The 21,262-nt window shown below is 38.0% G+C and overlaps 2 protein-coding genes and 2 non-coding genes across 4 annotated transcripts; 3 read left to right on the forward strand and 1 right to left on the reverse strand.

Moving 5' to 3' along the window:
• Nucleotides 1–2: 2 nt before the first annotated feature.
• Nucleotides 3–8,480, reverse strand: LOC145220400 (uncharacterized). The gene is made up of 15 exons (XM_080087644.1): nt 7,931–8,480; nt 7,309–7,469; nt 6,265–6,969; nt 5,807–5,955; nt 5,614–5,744; nt 5,070–5,263; nt 4,683–4,886; nt 4,054–4,204; nt 3,540–3,634; nt 3,262–3,391; nt 2,255–2,335; nt 1,772–1,997; nt 1,462–1,565; nt 1,206–1,328; nt 3–940 (listed from the first exon to the last, which is right to left on the reverse strand). The coding sequence occupies exons 1-15, from the start codon at nt 8,381–8,383 to the stop codon at nt 521–523; spliced, it is 3,327 nt and encodes a 1,108-aa protein (XP_079943770.1). The 5' UTR covers nt 8,384–8,480; the 3' UTR covers nt 3–520.
• A 2,081-nt stretch (nt 8,481–10,561) lies between these two features.
• On the forward strand, nt 10,562–21,004 carry LOC145236814 (centromere/kinetochore protein zw10 homolog). Its single transcript, XM_080099685.1, has 18 exons — nt 10,562–10,768; nt 11,186–11,320; nt 11,594–11,773; nt 11,839–11,989; nt 12,337–12,468; nt 12,692–12,834; nt 13,788–13,890; nt 14,051–14,172; nt 14,284–14,356; nt 14,687–14,802; nt 15,213–15,376; nt 15,809–15,892; nt 15,995–16,066; nt 16,690–16,859; nt 18,428–18,558; nt 18,996–19,163; nt 19,889–20,061; nt 20,368–21,004. Exons 1-18 carry the CDS (start codon nt 10,664–10,666, stop codon nt 20,489–20,491), a joined length of 2,346 nt encoding a protein of 781 aa, XP_079955811.1. The 5' UTR covers nt 10,562–10,663; the 3' UTR covers nt 20,492–21,004.
• On the forward strand, nt 17,457–17,575 carry LOC145209788 (5S ribosomal RNA). The gene has a single exon (XR_013855295.1). It is a non-coding gene; the product is annotated as a 5S ribosomal RNA (ribosomal RNA).
• LOC145210956 (5S ribosomal RNA) lies at nt 18,124–18,242 on the forward strand. The gene has a single exon (XR_013856280.1). It is a non-coding gene; the product is annotated as a 5S ribosomal RNA (ribosomal RNA).
• Nucleotides 21,005–21,262: the final 258 nt, after the last annotated feature.

A 21,262-nucleotide genomic window follows, 5' to 3' on the forward strand; every position in this document is an offset into this window, starting at 1 on the left:
CATTCTCAATGCAAACCTTAACTTGTTTATTTCTGTACAGACTTTGTCACACCTGTACATGGTCAACAACAACAAAAAAAAACCCAAGAGAAAACACGTTGGCAGGGGTTACATAATATACATCAGAAAAATGACACGTGTACATAGAAGCCCGTCCTTAATTACTTTTGTTTTAAAGGGCATCCAATGTACACAAACATATTAAAAACCAAATAGTTAAACTTTGATACAGTTTTTTTATAGTACGTCAGGTCTATTGAAGGTGTCATACCGAAGCCGGTCTCCACAAAGGATTCCCACATATGGTAAGGCACAGGCTGGAAAAATGTAAGGGTGATTCAAACCCACGACAGGAACATTTCTTAAAAAATACGCCTTAAATGGGCCTGGCGCACCGTAATTTGTTAATGAATGTGCCGTAATCGCTGGTCTGCATGGAGACTTCAGGGCTCATCCCAGTAATCAATATATGTTCATACTAATTAATAAAAGTAGGTTGTGTTTACCTATAGGCCTGATTTTAAGTTTTAAAGTGGAGTGCATTGTCTCTTTTCCTGGTGCTTAATTCGTTCATTCTTCTTTCAATTTCCTTGGAATTCCTCTGCGCTAATTCTAGAAAATCTGCATCATCCACTCGATGTCGCCCCTCAGTGGACGACCTGCCACTTTGTGTGTACCCGTTAGAGGGCGTCACTGAGTCGCGTGTGCCTTCGGACTGAAACTTGTAGCTACGTTTTGCCTTTGATTCCGACCTACGTGGTGCGTCCTCCATAGTTCCATTGACCTGTCTCGGAAGCGAAACAGACAGAACTGGACGTGGTCTCATCGAAGCTCCGTTATGTCCATCGACATCAAGACGTTTTTCTCGCCTCCGTCGCTCCATGAAGCGCTCTTTCAGGGCGGATGGTGTGTTGGTGACTCGAAGTGCATTAATGCGTTGCTGCGAGAAAGTGGTAGTTGATAGAATGTATTTTTATGTGGTGTTTTTATTTTTTAAGTTAATAAGATCATATACTACTGAGCATTGTTAAAATGTTACATAGCGTACATCATTACTGCGAGGTTACGTCCCCGTTTAATAGGATAATCGCTTCGATTCGTTGCTCTAGGAAACCTGTGACATACTACAGTCTTAAAACTAAAAACGATGGATTGCAATGTTTCGATTTTGGTTGCTGCGTAGCCCATGTGTTTCCCGATCTTACCCTCTTTCCACGTTCCAACTTGCAGAACTGCTCCTTTAAATCCTGTCGCATCTCGTCCATCCAGTGAACGCGAAACTCTTCACAAAACGTTCCAATCGATTGCAGCATAAAAGAGAATGACTCCTGGAGAATAAAATGCCTTTTTAAAACAGTATCGGTTTGCGTTTTCTTTTTCTGAACGTTAAACATTTCAGTGAATCTGTTTGCCAAAACTTTGTACAACAAAGTTCAAATACTTTTTCACATTTTTTTTTACCTTGGATTCCGTCCTGCTAGTGGGAACAAAATAATTCTGAAACTCCTCTGCCACAGCAAGTGTGTCTTGGTACAACTGTGCTTGTTCGCGCATCTTCGCTGTGGCTGGAAAGTTTAATAGATAAGGTAAAATCAATTTGCGGATGAACTTTGCAAGCATTGGAATTAATTAACCTAATGAATATACGCAGGTGAAATAAATAGCTGCATTCACGACAAACAGTGTGCACCGTCCGTAGCTTATACGTAGCTTATACGTATTACCATCAAAAACGTGGTTTAAAAATCGACCAACCGTCTTATTTTCTTACCTTTACTGAGAAAGGCTTCCAGTTTCTCTTCAACAATCTCCGACTCCGCTGGGATCGTGCTCCCTTTAATGATGACGGGTAGAAGACGTTGCTTACAATCCTCCAACTCCACGGCTGTCGACTCCAAATCATCACCAAGTTCTCCCAGTGAGGTCGATACTGCTCGCATGATGGCGCTCTGGTCAGGGAGCCCACTGTTGTCATCTATGCGAGGACTGACAAGGCCCTGCAAAAAGAAAATATGTTGACACAAAAACGCCTCTCTGTATAAATTGTTTTAAAATGGGGGAGAATAAAATTGCAACTATTTTACATTTGAAAACGTGAACAATTATTCTTTTTGTTTTAATTTGACAAAAAGTAATTTCGTGTGTTTGCAAAGTAATATCTTGCCTATTACTGCAAAAACTACGAATTTTGAAACGGTTAAACTTTACTTCATATCTTCTGTTTTAAACAAAAATTCCGGTGGCCGATCTTTACCTCGTTTTCAAGTTTTCCTTCTGCTTTCATTTGGTCGCGCACTGTCCTCACAGTGTATTGCAAAAGTGTTACTTCTCCACCCTGGAAGTTAAAAGTTAAATTAGATATACAACACAAGCATAACATTGTACAATTTGTCATTCTACAATGTTTGTTAAGCTTTTTGGCCGAAGGACCATCTTTTAATTTATTTCTGAGGTCCACACAAGCAAATGTGGAGAATTTAATAAAATTACTTATGCTAGAGCAGCGGTTCCCAAACTTTTCCAAAAATTTTGCCTGGTGGACCCTTTGCAATTATTTTGATATTTCGCGGCCCTATAAAATTCAAAACATGCTATAGGAAAAATGAACCATTGTTTCTTATAGTACACTAGTGCAGTCACGATTCTTTTTAATGTAACAACTTTCTAACTTAGTGGTTTTCAAACTTTTTCATTGTTTTTTTCAAAACGGTCACTTTGCCATTATATCGAGGACTCGCGGACCTTAAGCCTGAAGGTGTATTTTAGCAATACGACAGTTGATTTACAGAATTTTAGCTTATTAGGTATGCAAAATTACACATAACAACCATCCAAAGACGGTTTGTGACATCACAGACAAGACAGAAAACATTACGATAGTGCGCAAACAATTGCATTCTTGATAGTTGTCGTGCAATAAAGGCTATCTATCGTATAGTAATGGAGGCAGTGGATCTCTAATTGTACTTTGATTTAAACCTATTCAGTGACACAAATTGACGCCAAATAAGATTATAGAGGCACGTCAACCTTTTCGCGGACCCCGCAAAATTGCTTCACGGACCCCTAAAGGTCCGCGGACCCCAGTTTGGGAACCGCTGTGCTAGAGTCTAGCAGCTATAGACCAATTTGTGTAGCTTTTCCATTTGCGACTATTTTATGTTCAAACACAAATTAAATGATCAAATATTCTGGGAAAAAACTGCTAAATCCACACTGGAGATTTTTTAAATTGAGCTTTCTAAACAAAGTTTAGGAAACCTGGGATTTAACGTCTTTGAGTTTTGGCAGGATGTCGAGATGATAGCCGTACGCGTCACCACGCTGCGTTCCCCGGTTCAAGTAGTTGCCAAGCAACAAAACGGTTTCCAGTACTCTCCTCAATGTAGAACTACAATAAAAGTTACAGTTCATTTGCAGGTCACTTATTCTTTGATATTTTGTGCAATTGATTTGCTGTTGTTTGGCCGGTAGAGGGCGTTGTTGGGTTATCACGCATAAGACGCTTTGCCCGTACATGCAGAAATAGAAAAACTTACTTGTTAACGATCTGCTGACAGGCTTCAGTGACCGCACTCAGCTGTTCTTGAATCTCGACCATTTTGTCCGGGAACCGTTTAGCGAAAATCCAACACTTAAAGAAAATATCAATCATTTTAAATAAGGGCTGTTAACTTCAGACACGATTATTGACACCAAGCGGTTACAGAATGTGCTAATGAGGTATTTTGGTGTTAGTCAGCTTTTTGAATCGGAAATTAGGACCGGTGGGTGTAATAGGCGTGTTATTAACATACCGCTAAAATTTAAACAGGTACCCGGTTGGGTTCGATTATAATCGATAATTATTATCTACGCCCGAGTAACCGGTTGGAGTATTTTCTAACCGTTAAAGCCCTATTTTACATTCATAAAGTCCGAAATTCTCACAGTCTAACACCCAATCTCTTACTGCTGCCTTTCAATTTTATAGTTATTGGTTATTTCATGGTAAAGATAATTTTAGAGCTGATTACTCCCAACTTCATTATCCATTATTAGTTTATTACTAACCTCTAATCGTTCGTCGAGATTCGGTATCATTGCGAGCATAAGAACAAACTGTTCCGGTTTGTCTAGAATTCCCTTCGGATACGCTTTAAGAACATCAGCTATTTCGTCCAGCTCCTCCGGAGTTGGTCGAATATCGTAAAGCGCCTGCAACCTTTGAAACAAATGAAGGCTTGTATCACAATAAGATACATGGTTTAACTCGATTAAACTTGGAATTTCAAGTCAAAACACAATAGTTAAGAATACGGGGATTTAAGAAATAACCTAATTAAAAACAAATGCTAGAGAGCTTGTTTAAATAGAATACAAAGTTCAATAGCGGTTTAACAACCGCTGTTGTCATCATCATCAGTTCAAGGATAAAATTATTGCTCCAATCCGGAGGAACCTTATGGGTTGGACTAAAAAAAGGAATATGATTTCGTGGTTTTGCTTTTAAGCAGGCAACTCCATAGCGGACACATTGTGAGCATTACGAATCAGGAGTTGCTCGCCTTGCGTGAATAAAAATGAATCACACAAACAAACAAGGACATACAAGCTCTTTGGCAGTTATTTACTTTGATCAATAAACACAAATCGCTGTCAGAAGAATCTCATACAAAAAAACATATTCCAACAGTTCTTACGCATCAAGATCTAGTTTATCATCATCCATGTTGATGATAGTGTCGTGAATTTCTTCGACTGGAATACGAACCGTACTCGCTCTGATGCCAACCATTCGCGATCTTTCGATTCCCAGTACTTTGAGAGTTTTACCCGATTCCTGGCTGCGGGACTGACCTTTGCCACGAGGGCTCGGTAGCGCCGCTGGTGGACGACTGAATAACCTGTAAGAAGTGTTTGTTAAGGTTGAGAGTGATCAGAGCAATATTATATGGTTGAATATGCCTGGAAAAACTGTGTTATCCTACTTATTTTTAACACAGCAAATTTGGGGTCTTGTTTGTTACCATTCGTGCTTTACATTAGTTGGCCACATAGATTTGAAACCATATGAAACAAATACTCACTTTTCAAATTGATCCTCGTTAAAAACAATAACGTCTTCAACTTCGTCCCAGAAAACACGCTCACCATCGGAGGATGTCCGACGCTGCTTGGTGATCTTGTTCCAGAAAAGAGATTTTAACTGCGGTTGACTTGCTGCCTCTTGGGAGACGGGAGGGCTTGTACGTGGTACCGGGGAGGGTGGTGGAGGGCTTAGCTATGATAAATAATATTGTTTTATTATGAAGTAGTACAGCAGTATAGATATAATAGCCCATGACTTAACGAATTTATGCAACGACTTTTCCACAGTAAAAAATGTGTTTTTCTACGACTTGTAATGTACCCAACGGTAAAACGAAATTTTTCATGTATGAAAGTATAAAACGGCTGTGAACCAAAAGCCGTTTCAGACATCCACACTTTTTTCATACAAAACAGCGTTTCATAATGCTGGAGCCTAAAGATTTAGGGTACAACATTGAATTTATAATTCTCAACCAAGTTGCGTTGGTATTGGCTTTATAGCTACTTTAGCAGCAATTTCCGCCTTTACTAAAATCTTACCGGTACATGCATGCTGTAATCGTTGCCATTCTGTCCAACCTCGTCTTCTACAAACCCGGACGAATGCAAGGACATTCCTGTGCTTTCCTTGGTCAGCTCGGACTCATTACGCTGCACTTGTCCATTAACTTCTGAATCACAACAATTAAAATGAACAAGTATCCAAAAACATATGTGCCATAAGAATCTTTACCCGCGTCCTCGTCTGCAAATCTTGTTTTCTTCTTATGCTCGTTCGCTCGCTGCAGCTCACGGCTTTTCGCCTGCGTGACGTCATCTCTCGGCGTCACGTGACCTGATGTGCTTTGCTTCAGAAGTGAAGACGTGGTCTGGGTGGTGACCCTGTGGTGAGCAAAAAACTTACTCTTTTCGGCTCATTTCCGATATATATATATTATTCAATTTGAGAATCAATTTTTTGCGGTGGTAAAGGTAGGAAAAATGCGATTCTAAACATGTTCCTTATTTTAAACAAGAATATTTCTAATTTTCATTTGTATTTTTGGAAAACAGGTCAGCTCTTTCAATTGTTAATCATACTGGATTTTATCGTTATACTCCAAAAGGTTACATTAGCATTCATGCTTTTAACACTAAAGGAAAACAATTTTGAAATGCCGCAAGACGTCATGTGTAACAATTTAAACTTACCCCTGTGGTGGAGGCTGCTTGTTGCCTGCTCGACCCTCGTAAAGTTTCGAAGCACGCAAAATGCTTTTTTCAGAGGTCTGTGTGCTGGCTATCAGGGTCGGTTGAAACTCATGTAATCCTTTGTCCACTTCTTCATTGTGTTTGGTCGCTTCTGTTGCGCTTTTGTTTTCTTTTTCTCGCGGATAATTCGATTTCCTTTCGCTGGCTGCGACAGGCGAATGTTTCATAGGTGCTTTGCGGTTTTCAACAGTGCTTGAGGTATTATCGTTGTCGCTTGGTTGATTGACGGACTTCGGTTTGACGTCGTTCGCGCTTTCCACCGTCACTTCAGATGCACCTGGACCAGGTGCTCGCTTGCGGGAAATCAGGGCTGGCTCAGTTGCGCTTTTAAACGTCGGCTTTGGGGTGCCACTTGCGTCGGAATTTGGACCCACATTTTTTGGCGTACTGTTTTCGTACTTTGCATTCCTGAACAAACTCTTTCGAGGTACTTCCTTTTGCTCGGACTTTTTTTCGGTTTCAGCTTCAGAAAACAGTTTTTGTTCAACTTTCTTCTCCCGTGACAATGAAGTGCGGGGATATTTTTCTGGTGTGGTTTTAGTTTTGTCCGAGGATGCCGAATTCTCTTTTGCTTTCAAATGCTTGTGTGCATTTGTTTGCGGACTTGGCGATAGCTCGGTGATGATTGGTGTGGCCACCGTGTCTCTAAAAAACAACATATTAGAAACAACCTGTCTCGTGGCAGTACATCATTCTAGTGTAACACGATACTCAGTTATTATATGAAAACATGATTTATAAGCGTAAGTGACAACTTTACCTTCAAAAAATATTTATATTTCCGAAAGAGTTACTTTTGTTTGTTACTTTCGTTTGGGTTTTCAAAACACAATTTAATTGCATTTAATATCAATCTAAGCTAATTCATCTGATCAATATGTTACAAATATTTTGGTCTAAAATTATGACATTGAATTAAGACTATTTACTGCACAGCCGGAAACCACTATTTCAAATACCCCTTTATTTTTTAAATACACGAACCTGTTGAGCTCTTCGTTAGTCGGCTCTGTGACGTAGCTCAGGGCTTTTGTGACACCAGGGCCGAAGAACGAGTCTTCAGTGACGGCCGCCTTTACAGTTTTTGTGTCGAATGGCGCTGACGACAGGTTTGATCCCTTTCGTGGCTGTGCTCGAATTCTGGCCTATTAACAAAAACAGGATAAAAAGTTTGTTTCCGCTTTTAATTTTCTGATCCAACTTTTCCAAATGTAAAAAAATTGTAAGCGTGTCAAAAGTAAAGCGCCAAATATGCATGATCACAATTTTAGCCTAACAAGTAAAAGCAACAGGTCGACATGGCCTAACCTCCCCTTAGGCTACTCTATGTTTTTTATCATTTAATAAACGAAGGATTAGAAGAACCAACGAAAAAAATAAATGCCTATTAGGAATACAGAAGTCTTTGCTAGTGAGATTTAAACACTAAAATAAGAGCTTAGGTCAGAAACCAAGTCTCTAATCTGTGCTACAACCCTTCGCATTTCACAAACTAGAGACGAGAAGAACAACAGAACAAAAAAATCCAATTGAGCATACATGCTGTATTGCTAGTGAGCATTTGAGCACTAATGTATTAACTCAAAACAGAAACAAAACCTCTAACCTGTATATCAGCCCCTTCGCAATTATCAGTCTCAATAGAAATCTTCAATATAGCCTTAGGTGTTTCCCCATTTCTTGGCGGCGATCTCCTTGGTGGTTTTTGGACTGTTTCTGGTGTGGCCGACCTGCCCGAAGTCTTGGCTTTGTTCATGACCTGCGCTACGTCGGTCCAGCGGTAAACGTGTGCTGTGTCCTCGAACGTCTGACCGTGGGTGAGGCTTTCGATGTGCCCGAGGTCTAGAAGCTTTTGAGCATAGCGCACGGCCTTTTCCCTAGAGCCCTCGAACTTACTATAGTAAACGAGAAGCCTGTTGACTAAAACCTCGCCCCTGAAGACGTCTTTTGAGGACGGGATGATCGAATGCATGGAGTCCTCTTTAGTGCTTTTCGCATCTTCGATAGGAAAATGTGGACTCCCGGTATTAGATGGTGATTTTTGTTTGTTGGTGGCCATGATAATGATACACAATGATCAAAGAATGTGGTTCTGGCTTAAAGTCATTTCTATGTAAGCAAATTTAAATCCTCTGTACAAAGTCTCGCCTGAAATACTTAAAATCCTTTGTATAGCGCAGAAAAGGCAAATATTAGCTATCACTATACATAAAAAAAACTTCGTGTTTCAAAAGTGCACGAGTAAATATGCAGTTAATTTTCATAGTGAGAGTGTTTTTCCCCAAATTAAACCGACTTGTAAGCTATATTCTCTCTATTACCTTCCATAACAAAACTATGTCACAACTTCCTTTGTAATTCAAATGCTTTTAAATATATTACCACTCAGCACTGACTAGAAAACACTATCGCTATTTTAACTTGCATTTGGACTTGCTAAACAGTTGTCAAACATAACCTAAAATGAAAAACTTGTCCAACCTCCGTCTAAATTTGTTACCCTTACACCCAATAATAAACACTGGAACTCTGGCATTTTGCTAATAACCACTTCAAGTTATAACGAGAGCACACTGTAGGACGCCCCTTATCACTCCTTTGACACTCGAAAACATTCATGCCCTCCGCATCGTTTTGTTAATAATCTCAATACCTCCAAGCATCACTTGAGATATGGTGTGCGTCGTTCAAACACACATCTCCTTCTGTTTGTAATAAGTATAAAGTTAGATTCGAATCAAGATGTTGCTTGTTATGTTAACGTAACCAGTGAGACATGGAATAAGGACAGTTTTCACATTTTGGGACATTAGTTCAAAAATTAAGATTACAACTAAATAAGACCCTATTTGAGTTTAATTTAGGTCCATAAAAACACATAAAGTAAAGTAAATTTACTAAACCTCGGTTAAACCTGATTTGTTTAATTCGAATCTTCGCCCAATTAGGAAAAAATCGGTGTAAAAATGTTTGTAATGTGGCAAGACTTGAACTAATCGACATCGGTTAAACCGAATCTTTGCCCAATCCGGACATTTTTTGTTCAAACGGTTTCGGATTAACCGAGGTTTACTGTAGTATAATATATATTGATTATGTTGCTTCATTTATGCTTCACAGTCAATCTGCTACACTTGTTTTTGTAGCCTTCCCTAACCCAGTGGTACAAACACTTGATTTTAAAAAACTTTACTAAACTCGATGCAGAATTAGTTTCAAAATAAGCTCACACCGGTAAAGGCTAAAATCATCTACTTCAAGTCTTTAATAAATAGGCAAACGGTGAGAATTACTGAACACTATACACCATCCTCCAGATTTGTATCAACGCTAAAGTGCTCACAACCAGATCCACTGTTCATTGATTACCCGCCGACATTCCAAAGAGCCATTGATGGCTCTCGTTTGATTGTGTTTGATCGTTGAAAGACTCGCTGTTTATGTACACTGACAATTAGTTGGAAACTGATATTAAGGCGTTCCGCGGTTGTCCAGGGTAACGTTACTTGTCTGATCGCCCGTACGGGCCAACCTTCGCAAAAGGCATAGGGAAAGAATACAGTTGTACACACACATCACTGTTTTTGCTATTACTGTTATTATGTAGGATATTTGATAAAAATCAGAAAAACTACTTGCCCGTTTACTGCTTTAACGTAGGACAATCATCGGCGTTTTTGATATTCAGCCACATAGGCCTACGCCTATTTAATTTTAAAGCGTCGTGCATTAAAATCTGCTTTCGCCCAACGAGTACAAATGGTGTGCAGGCTACCGGTTTCGCTAGCACTGCTATTTCTATCTTTTAGTTTGCAATTATTCTAATCGTCGTCGTCTTCTCATTTTGTCTTCGTAATTGTTATTTTTCCGCAATCGTCGAGAACTAAACCACACCAAACTTGTGTACAATTTAAGTTGAGCGTTACAACCCTTCATTTGGTATGAAGTTCGGTCTTAACTAGTTCTTCAACCCTTTTGTTTAACCTCTTTGAACAAGAACCAAAAATAGTACACAAAGACATATATTTCAACGTGGTATCCATAGAAAAGTAGTTCGTAATAATGTTTGAAACAGTCGATAGCAATAAATGTGGGGAAAACCCGACTTGTTGGCGCTCAATTTGTATTAAAATCCAATGAGCCCACAGCCCCACAGTGGTGATGTGATGAGCACGTAAACAAACCAAATGTGTCCTATTGTTCTTTACGTGTTACCTGTTCTGTCTTCTGGTCTCAACAAACTACGTTTTGCAGGTAAAACACAAATTAGTGGTCGGCCGTGAGGTCAAATTTGAGGTTTTCTAAACGTAAAAAATTAACTATTACAAAAAGCCTTAAAATGACTTCGTTAGTAACAGAAGCTTTGGCCAGTGCTGGCAAGTTGGCAAAGGATGACTGGAACACGAAAATTAACAAACTGAACAGTCGTGCATATGAAATAAAGGTAACACTTGTTTGCATGATTCGTTAAAACTTTAAAGATATAGTAAAGCAAGTATCCTGTTAAGTATGCTCCCTTTTTGTAAAAATATGTCTTGTTTTCTGATGTAATAATTAGAGACACCCAATTAATATTTCTGTCTGATCTATTTTCTGGAAAATTTGTGTGTCTTTTATGCTTAATAAATCTCTATAAGGGAAATAAACAATACATGGTGTCTAACCATGACCCAGTCTGCAGAGTGTGGCAGCTGCACGCACGATTTTTTTGAAAAAAAAGTTTTGAACGCCAAGTTTTGCAGACTGGACCATGACCACACACAGACACACATTATACAAATAGCACATTACTCGATCAAGTATGAACTTTGTCTTTGCATTGCAATAGTTGTGTGTTATCTTGTATGCATTTACTATTCAGCGTGAACTTAGTGATGTGATTGAGGAAACCTATGGTGAATCATTGTCTCTGGAAAAAGATGCTGATGATATTAGTAAAAAACTGACAGAAGTCAGGGAAAATGCAGACAACCTACAAAATTCATTTGAAACTATGGTACATAAACAGTGTTTCTTAGAAATGTTGATTAATGTAAGAATTTTAACTTACCTATTTTAACTTTATGATCTTTGGTGTCTGTTATTAGTGCCCTGATTTTAACTTAAAAATTTGAACTGTAATTAGTGGTTTATTATAAATTGATTTTTTTTTGTCCTTAATTTATGTCATTTCAAAGTGTCGGCACATATATCACCTACCATCACTTAAACAGGGAACAAAACAACAACTTGCATAATTATATTTTGCACCTTTTGGCTGTTTTTTTAGGTTTCTCGTCAGCTTCATGATGCCAACAGTGAATTTGAGCAATTGACTCTACAGCACACTAAAACCGCTGCATTAGTTGCAGCATTGGAAAAGTTATATAAAGTACACTGTTCTCTGCAAAGCTATGACAAAAGTTTACAGCAGAAAAAGTTTTGTGACACTCTTGCAGCCATTAAAGAGGTCTGAAATTTTTTCCTTATTTTTCACGCAAGTAAAACAAGTTTTACAGTTGAATATTTTTTTAGATTGCAGCTGTTTTGGATTCAGTAAAAAACACATCTTTCCATGAAACTGACATGTACAAATCTCTTCGTATTGAAGTTACAGTAAAACGAGAAAACCTGAACTACATTCTTGATCAGATCTGGAAAAAATCAGTCACATGGACATACCCAGGTATGTATAAAGCATTTACTGGTAGCCGACTTTCCTTGAATTAAGTACAAAATATATGCCTTTTAGTTGTAAAAGTTAAGCTGTAAAACAAAACTGTAGAAAGTAGCAATTTTTTTCAAGTTATACTGTATTTTTTTTAAAGGCTCCTGCCATGGGTTTGAATTTCACCTCACACTAGATTTTTCTAGCCTATGCCTTGCCATTGTGGCTGACCCCAGTGCAAAATTTATGTTTATCTTCACTGAAATTGTAATGTATTTACATTGATTCACAATATGGTTGCTTTAAATTGAAAATGATGTGGTCTAATGCTCTGGTATTATCATAACACCATAATATTGTTTTAGATGAGGATGGTGAAGGCCTGAACACAAAACTTAGCTTCAATTTATCAAATGAAAATGATCCTATTGATCCACAAGACATGGTCTATGCCATGCACAGCTCCAACATACTATCTTTCAAAATCAAGCAATTTGGTAAGCATGTATTAAAATAAAGGTAAATATTTAAAAAAAAAATCCAAAAAATACATGTATTCTTTACAAGCCTTAATGTGTCCATGTCCAGTGTTCTGAAGTATCCCAGACCGTGCCAAAAATGAAGTAGAAACAACTGTTTTATTATTTTGTGTGTTACTTTATTTTTGCAATGTACCAAAGAGCCGCTTTAGTGTAAACTTTGTTTTGTTTTTAATTTCAGCAAACTTGGTTTTGGAAAAAGTTTTTACTCCCTTGATTAAAAACTCAGATGTAAAATATTCAACTGCATCAATAGCAACAGGCTGCTCTATTTCAATAAACAAGAAAGATGGCTCTTTGGAATTGGATAAAAACCCTGAAACAGTATGTTTCATAGTGTAAACCAGGGGTGGGGAACCTTTTTGTTTATAAAGGCCACCAAACGGTTTATCGACACTCGTTTAGGCCGCATGTACTATTTTCCAGGCCAAGGACAGTGATGTTCAAACTTTTTGACTCACATAATGGTCGTTTTCCTATTTCCCCGTAGAGCTGTAGGACTTACGTTCCAAGCTAATTAAAATTCCTCACTACATTTTCAACTTTAACTAAAACATTCAGGATATATTTAACCTGGAAACTCGCTTGTTTACAAATATCAATGATCTAAGAACAGCTTGTGACATCACAGACGAGTCTAAGACATTCCATTGTGCGCAAACAATTGTTCTATTGCAACACAAGTAAGATTGTGGAACTTTGGGCTCTTGGTAGTCCTACGGAAATCGCTTTGTGTACCACACCAGAACTAATCAAGTAGAAATGTGAAATAAAGGTGAAAAAATACGTTTCTGTCTATTTTTCAGCACCTGGTGCCGTAGTAATACCAACGTCATCAAATGTATTTTGACTCCGAAGGCCGCACTTAGAGCCCTAAAAGGCCGCATGCGGCCTTTAGGCCGCAGGTTCCCCAGCCCTGGTGTAAACTAATATACTGCAACAGGGTTCAAATTTAATTACCACTCTACATAGCAGTTTTGTTCCCGGCAAAATAAATGCTACAGCTGTATATGTATATTTGTAAACGTATATACATAAACTATATTAGCCCTTTATATGAAATGATTGATTTTGTTTTAACCAAGAATTTTATCAGCTATTGGTTTCAGTGTTTTGTAGTTGAAAAAACAAACAGTGATCATCAATTTAAGCCATAATGATGATGGTTTTGATCCAAGACAAAAACTGTAATTTAGAAGTATGCCAGTGTCATTAAAGAAATGATTTTTTAGTTTGTGTATAAAGCTTTCTTGCAACTATTTGTTGTTTACGCTCAGCATCAAACTGAATTTTTACCGGAACTTGTCTTCAATAAAGTTTGGGGAGTTCTCAAGTTTTTGAATGATTCCTTTCTAAACCTTAAGCTGGAAAAAGATGGAGGTAGGAGTTTTCCGTTATGTTTATGCTGACTTTAAGCAACAATAAAATAGTTGCTAATATTTTGTCTAATTAGTTTGATTAAAGCTTTTTTCAACTTTTTGCATGCTGAAAGCTGTTACTTGCACAAATTATTGGTAATTTAGCATCAATAATGCTTTAGATTCAACGCTTATGAACATGTTTGGCAACATTGTGTGTGAGGATATCATGACACTTCTTATTGATGAATGTTTGGAAAAATCTGTTCCCAACTCCAAAGAAGAACTACAAAACTATGACAAGGTAAAATTGGGACGGTTTTGCGAGATAGCAATAATATTAAAAAAAATGAAAAGTAGTAATAGAAAAATTTGAACGGTTAAAATAAAGTCACATTTGTCGTTTTTTTCTTAGATTACTGAAGTAGTAAAAAACTTTGAGAAATCATTAAGGGAAATTCGCTTTCTCACAGACGAAGAAGGCTCCGGTAAGCTACAGCATTTCAGCTATATTTTTTTAACACTCAATTCCAGAATTTTTGTATCATTTAAATCCACAGCCTCTTGCCTAGTATTGCATAAACCTGGTATGATGTTTATACAACAGATTGATTAAGGAGTAGGACCGTTATGTTTCATTGCATATTAACGTTTATCACATACGGAGTCCCAACCCGTGGCCCTATCATTGTTTGGGAATATATTCAGCTTAAATTGCATAAAAAAATCAGTTATGCATGCAATTAAACAAAACTGTATCTTGTTGCAAAATTACAGTCACTGGTTTGTTTTGCTCAGTCTAGACTTTATTTTTGTAGGCGATCTTCTGGCTTTTGTATCTGACATCCACGTTCATTTTGCCAATCGTCGAAGCACTGCGCTAGTCGCCAAAGCAAGACAAATTATGAAAGAAGACATACATGAGACTGTTGAGGTATTGCATGTACCATAGGTTTTTATGTAATACCCCAACCAAAATTCAAATTGATCCAAAATACAGTTTTTAACTGTGCTGCTCTGCCCAGGATGATGGCACACTGTACTAAAGTCAACATTTGCAAATAAAATACGCGTGGTAGAAAAATTTTTTGGACCCTGGCTCCACCCTTCGAATACTTTCCTCTTAACTCCACTTTAATACAAAAACTTTATTTTTACCTGTCACCTTGCACAAGCTATTGTCGTTTTCTTAACTAAAACTTTTACGTTGGCCAAAACTTTTACCATTGCCAGGGTCAGAGTCGCCAAAAACATGACGAATTGTACTCGAAAATATTTTAAAATCCGGCTCCACCTTTTTAAGTGTGAGTTTAATGATTTTGTTTTCTAACTTCTATTTTGAAGATAAACGATGGTGGAAAAGACGACGTAGAAAATTTCCTTTCGAGATTACAGGAAGCAAAAAGTACGAGCTCCGGCGACGATCAAACATTACAACTTATCGTCCCTGGTAGAGGGTCCGAGTCAGTTGGCGAAACCAAAACTAAAGATATACTTCAGTTTCCCAGGTAAATTGAAAAGTGAAACTTAATCTAAATTTTCTGTGTCAGTTTTTAATAAAATACTTTAACAATTTAATGGAAACCATCTGTTTGTCGGCCTTTTTCTACGTTATTCAAGTTTAAAGGCTGTTTCTAAAACCTTAGACATGTACGCTGCCGATGTTACTCGTTGTATTAAAGTCGTACGTATGGCTGGGCCTAATACGGGATTGGTTCTAATTAAAATCTGGATATTGTCGGGTTTCGTGATTAAACTTTAGAGTTCGAACCGTGTTGGATCCCAATTTTCGGACCGTTTACCACTCCGGTGTTTCACAAAGCATTGTTCTCCATTACCCAGCCCTTAAATGCAAGAAAACGTCATTACTACAATATAGACCTATAATTCTTATCAAAATGTTTTGCGTTCTGCATTACAGTTTATGTTGTATGCCACAGGTGTCGAGTGAGTCGTTGTACACAGAAATTGGTGGAACTTGTTTATGAAACATTGCACGAAGCTCTTACATCGAGCAACGAATGGTGAGGAACTGCTCTACAAAGTAGTGGTTGTTTGATTTTTAATTGTTTTTGTGAATTTTTGTTTTGAATTGTTGGTAACTATAGCTTATCTTTTTCATACAGTGCGATGCGATTAATAGACACAGTGGAGGATATTTTCCGACTCTACCAATGTGATGTACCGAATCTACACAAGTAAGTGGCTTCGACGAAATCTATAAAATGGCTTGTTTTAAAGTTGTTAGTCGGGCCGTTTCGGGCTTGGGTTAAAAAAACGGATTTGATTTGGGTCTGTTACACTCGGCATCATTTTGGCCGCATTTTCAATGATTTTCCGGCCTGATTCGTGCTTTTACAACTCTGGGTATGCAAAAAGCCCTTAATGTTTTTATTCAATACTACATCTTGTACACATGCTTTATGGTTTAATATATAGTTTCGTGCAGGGGCGTATCCAGAAATTTTTAAAGGGGGGGGGGGGGGTCCAACGTTTTATTTTGGGAAATTCACTAATGACGTCATTATACGTCATTAGATCGCTTTGAAAAATTTTCCACGCAGAAGTGCTTAACCGCACGAGACTGAATACGTAATTGACATGTCAAAATGCCACTAAATTGCCCCCCCCTTGGATACGCCACTGGTTTCGTGCAACAATCTATGTTAGAATCATACGACGATCAATGTTCTGTTTTTAATCTGATATAGTAAAAAATAAAAGCGTTTGAAATCAGTGTTCATTTACGTTGAATTGACCTGACTTCAAAGGATGCGTTCTGCTATACTACATGTGTCCTTACAACCGTGTGTTTTCGCAGAGATGCGTTGGAAATGCTTCCACAGGTATCGGCAATCCACCATAACAACTGTCATTACATTGCGCATCATCTGTTGACAGTCGGTCAGCAACTTTCCTCTCGACTCCCATCTGTAATGAAAGGATTAGAATTAACCTTCACGCACCATGTGACTGCCATAAGAAAACTGGGTAAGTTTAAACCGGAGTGTTAGTTGTATTGTGTCTAGTGGTAGAAACGAAAAAAAAGTTTAAACATCGTTATAGTCACTCGGTGTTCGCATTCGGTGTTATTTACCCTGATGAAGGCGACCTGTGCTGGACGTCGAAACGTCGGAATAAAAAATACCTTTGCCAGAAGAGCTCTATAAACTTGATATTATGCCAGGCACTGGCAACAATAGCTTATACATTACAGTGACTGTCCAAACTTCCAATATCGACATTTAAAGTGACATGAACTAACTAATTGTTGTGTATAGAAATCACGAGCCACGTTTTCTAAAAATACTTGGAGGTTTTGTTGAGTTTACGTTTTGGAAAAAGTTATTTTGGAGTGTCAAAAATGAGTTCATATGTATCATCAACACAAGGTTCAGTTAAAAATATCCATCACTGGGCAGAGTTTACGTTTGGCCTAATTCTGCTAAAGTTATTTGGCCTAAAGGGAAAATAGTCGATTTTGATCCGAAGCGTCTAGTTAATGGGTCTCCCATCGAGCAATATGGCTAATAAAGATTGTGATGTAACAAACAGCGGCATATAAGCTACAAATACGCGCGAGCAATCGCCTACGACCATACCACGTTGAGAACACCCCATCTCGTCCGATCTGGGAAGTTAAGCAACGTCGGGCCCGGTCAGTACTTGGATGGGTGACCGCCTGGGAATACCGGGTGTCGTAGGCTTTTGCCATTTCAAAGTGCAACGTTTTTTGTTGTAACAAGGCTCAAAATTTTTTTTAACTGTTATGCAGTTAATTTTTGGAACATTTCGGTGAAATTCGCAATGTTTCGGTTTCGGCATAAACTTTTGAAAACTTCACCTGAAACAAACCTTTTGACTGTGTGAAATCAATACTTACACTTTTAATATCGTCAACTTAAAAACAACAACATAAACTAACTAATTGTTGTGTGTAGAAAACACTGTCCGCATTTTCTGCAAAATTGTAGGTGTTTTGTTAAGCATACGTTTTGTAAACGTTGCTTTGGAGTGCCATTAGGCCTACTGAGTTTACCTGCATCAACAACAAAAGATTTAGTTAAAACATCGATCAGAAAGATAATTTTATGTTCGAACTTCGATCTTATGGCAGAATGTTCGATTTCGGCCTGAAGCTTTTGAGTTTGGAGCATTACTAGTTATGGGTCCCTTATCCTGAAGCTACGTGGCCAAATAAAGATTGTGATGTAACAAACGGCTGAATAAAAGCTACAAATTCGCGCGAGCAATCGCCTACGACCATACCACGTTGAGAACACCCCATCTCGTCTGATCTGGGAAGTTAAGCAACGTCGGGCCCGGTCAGTACTTGGATGGGTGACCGCCTGGGAATACCGGGTGTCGTAGGCTTTTGCCATTTTGAAAGAACAAGGCACAAATGGTTTTTATAGTGTGGCGCAACTAATGTTCAAAACCACGCTTAAAATTGTGTTTGTTTCTGTAGTAAAAACAGAAACCTTTTTTCCTTCAAATTTAACCCTATATATTTACAGTTTTATATTTTTCAAAAGTTTAATTAAACACTTTTACTCCAGGTGAGGAATGCTTTATGACTCAAATGCGACGACAACGTGCTCAACTTATGGAGTGTTTGGCCCCACTCAAGAACTTTGCAACCGAAACCGGAGCAGATAAATATCAGATGGCAGAAAAACCAATTAAACAGGTAAATGCTATAACTTTTCGCTTTTAAATGTCCGTATATTGGTTTAGGTTGCAACGCTTTAAAGTGCTGAACAGTTGAGCCTCAATCGTAATTTCAATGTCGGTATTGTGATTATATTTGCTAAAAGTAACGCCTTTACTTACTTTCGCGATTCTATTAGAATAAGAACTAATTGATTCTATTCGAATAAGCACGGACGATCTGTTTTGATTGGACGAAACCGTTTATATTATCTTTCCATAAGAGTAGACGACGTATCTTGAAAATATTCTGTGATATGCCATTCATGAAACAATTAATTCAAAACTGGAATATCCCTACTTTTCCACCCTTTGTTCACAATGATTTCTTAATGGGGAACCTTTAATCATTTTTCTTTGCTTACAACACCTTGGTATTTTCACATCGATTTGTTTGTATTGGAATGTATATCACAGGTGATGTATCAACTTCACCATCTGAGGAAGGTCTGGAGAGGAGTGCTCCCTCTTCCCATGTTTCTCCGCAGCATCTCCGCTCTTGTTGATTCCTCAATCGCCGAAGTAGTGAGCTCGATTTGTTCCATGGAAGACATTTCGTCAGATGACTCTATCCAACTGAAGACAGTAAGTCTAGGACTGACAAATATTATGTGTTTTTTACATTAATTTAACATTTTTGCAGGTTTTGTTACTGTGTAGCAGGAGTGAACAACCTGCGGTCGCGCAAACAAATTTATGCGGCCGTAAACGTGTGTATTGTTGTAATACTAAAAAAGCTGTTGTTAGACGTTTTCCTTAGAACAGCTGGTCATAATTTTACTGGAATGAAGTCACACTGGTCCAGTAGCCATAAACGTAAGACGTTTTGTACGCCTGTTTGTAACAGTTTAATAAACAGGCAAACAAACAACTTCATAATACAGAAGGTGACAAATAATCAACAATAAAAACCGATTGCCAAATCGTTTAACTAAATTAATGGACAAAGTTAAAATCAATCTGGACTTTTAATGAGATATCATAATAAAAAATAAAAACATTAGGACACTTGGCGGCCGTTGGTAAAATATAGAACTGCGATGCAGCTGGTAGAGCGAAAAGGTTGTGCAACACTTTGCTTCATTTTTTTGTCAGTTTGGTTACCCGATTTGGCGCCTTCAATGGGCCTGGCGTACTGTGATTTATATACGAGTGTGCCGTGATCGCTGGTCTGCATAGACGCTTCAGGGCTGATCCCAGTTATGAATTTATGTTCATTTTCGGTTATCCGAAGGTCTTTTTTTGCCAGTTTTGTTACTCCAGGTTCGATTTATGGGCACTTTTGTTATAGCATTTGCTTATCCTTTTAGATCTGCTGCATCCTTCAAGATCAGCTTCCCTCGATCTTCGCCAAACCAGAAGATGAAGAAAACGTTCCGGGAATTCCATCAGACTTTCCCTTCCAGCGTTCATTGAAAAAATGGCCACGGCTGCTGGAGATCATCTTTGTACTCGACGCAAGCATGAGGGAAATTGTCGACAGGTGGCGTACAAGAGCTGATCTTTGGAATTTGTTTAATTCGTGTGCATAATATGCTTTTACAGTAGTAAATATAAAAGAACGTTTTTAGTCTTAGGCATCTTAGGCACCCCAGCAGGCCATAAACATTAAATATATGATAAAAAAAGTAAAGTCAATTGATTAAAATATGTTTTATTGTTTTTAGTATTAATCTGTCATGCTTGTGTAACACACTACAATTCCAGCCAGTCTTGGGCAAAGGACTGGTCTTGCTGAATAATTATCTAATCATTCTAGATTGTTTTACAAAATATTTTTCATTGCCAGGTGGGCAGATGGAAAAGGGCCACTTGCTTCATCATTTACTGTCATAGAAACGAAGGGCCTCATTCGTGCGTTATTCCAAAACACGGAACGGCGGGCTGCGGCGATTTCGAAAATACGCTACTAATAGCCCCACCGTGCGGTTGGAATATTATTTTTGACGCGTATGGCTTGTGGTGAAGTGCATGAAACGAATTTCGTTAGTTCTTATATATTTTTCTCCGTACATTTCAATAATAAAGGATTACAGATTTAATTATTTTTTCGCCCGGAAAGATATAAAAATGAAAATAAATCATTTGGACGCTTGTTTGATGGTATTGGTCCTGGTTTGCGTGGTGCTTTTATTTTGCAACATACATCTACGTGTTTTTTCTGCGCCTTTATCATATTTTTTTTGGTTCACTGCCTTTAACTTCTCAAGTTTTATATTATAATAAGTTTGATTGTGTATATCAGGTGACTAGAACAAATAAAAGCCGAACCTACTTGTCAGATGAAACAATCTGGCCAGATGAAAATTGTTTTTTCGTGTGTAACTAAGCCTTTTTACATGAGCGAATCGTATCGTTGATGTGCATTGTGTGACGTCACGATTTCGATTCGCTAAAGCGTAAAATTACATGGGTGCCAAACCGAATCGCATTCAAAGTTTTCAGCTTTGCGCAAAAACGATATGGTGGTTATTGTAAAGTGATATACAAACGTAAGGCCGGATAATTGTTAGTTAAGTCTTTTTAGAGTTAGTCTATTCTTCCGAAAAAATCTAAATTAATTTGTTAGCAACAGCTGTTTGCGTCTAGCTTAGACATACCAAATGTATGAATTTGTTTATTATGAACAGTTTAAACCCTCAGGAATAGTTGGAAGAAACATTTTTGGGAAGAAAAGTGTATAG

The sequence above is a fragment of the Phallusia mammillata genome, chromosome 1 (assembly GCF_965637545.1).
Source record: "Phallusia mammillata chromosome 1, kaPhaMamm4.hap1.1, whole genome shotgun sequence".
Lineage (NCBI taxonomy): Eukaryota > Metazoa > Chordata > Ascidiacea > Phlebobranchia > Ascidiidae > Phallusia > Phallusia mammillata.

What these genes read in the sequence shown, in the direction of transcription:
- LOC145220400 (XM_080087644.1), bottom strand. Translation starts at nt 8,383, where the DNA reads ATGGCCACCAACAAACAAAAATCACCATCTAATACCGGGAGTCCACAT. An exon ending in ATCTCGACGAACGATTAGAG is followed by an intron (nt 3,635 to 4,053) that starts GTTAGTAATAAA and finishes ATTTTCTTTAAG; the next exon opens with TGTTGGATTTTCGCTAAACG. An exon ending in CTAGCAGGACGGAATCCAAG is followed by an intron (nt 1,329 to 1,461) that starts GTAAAAAAAAAT and finishes TTTATTCTCCAG; the next exon opens with GAGTCATTCTCTTTTATGCT.
- LOC145236814 (XM_080099685.1), top strand. Translation starts at nt 10,664, where the DNA reads ATGACTTCGTTAGTAACAGAAGCTTTGGCCAGTGCTGGCAAGTTGGCA. An exon ending in GTCGTGCATATGAAATAAAG is followed by an intron (nt 10,769 to 11,185) that starts GTAACACTTGTT and finishes TTTACTATTCAG; the next exon opens with CGTGAACTTAGTGATGTGAT. An exon ending in GACTGCCATAAGAAAACTGG is followed by an intron (nt 16,860 to 18,427) that starts GTAAGTTTAAAC and finishes CTTTTACTCCAG; the next exon opens with GTGAGGAATGCTTTATGACT.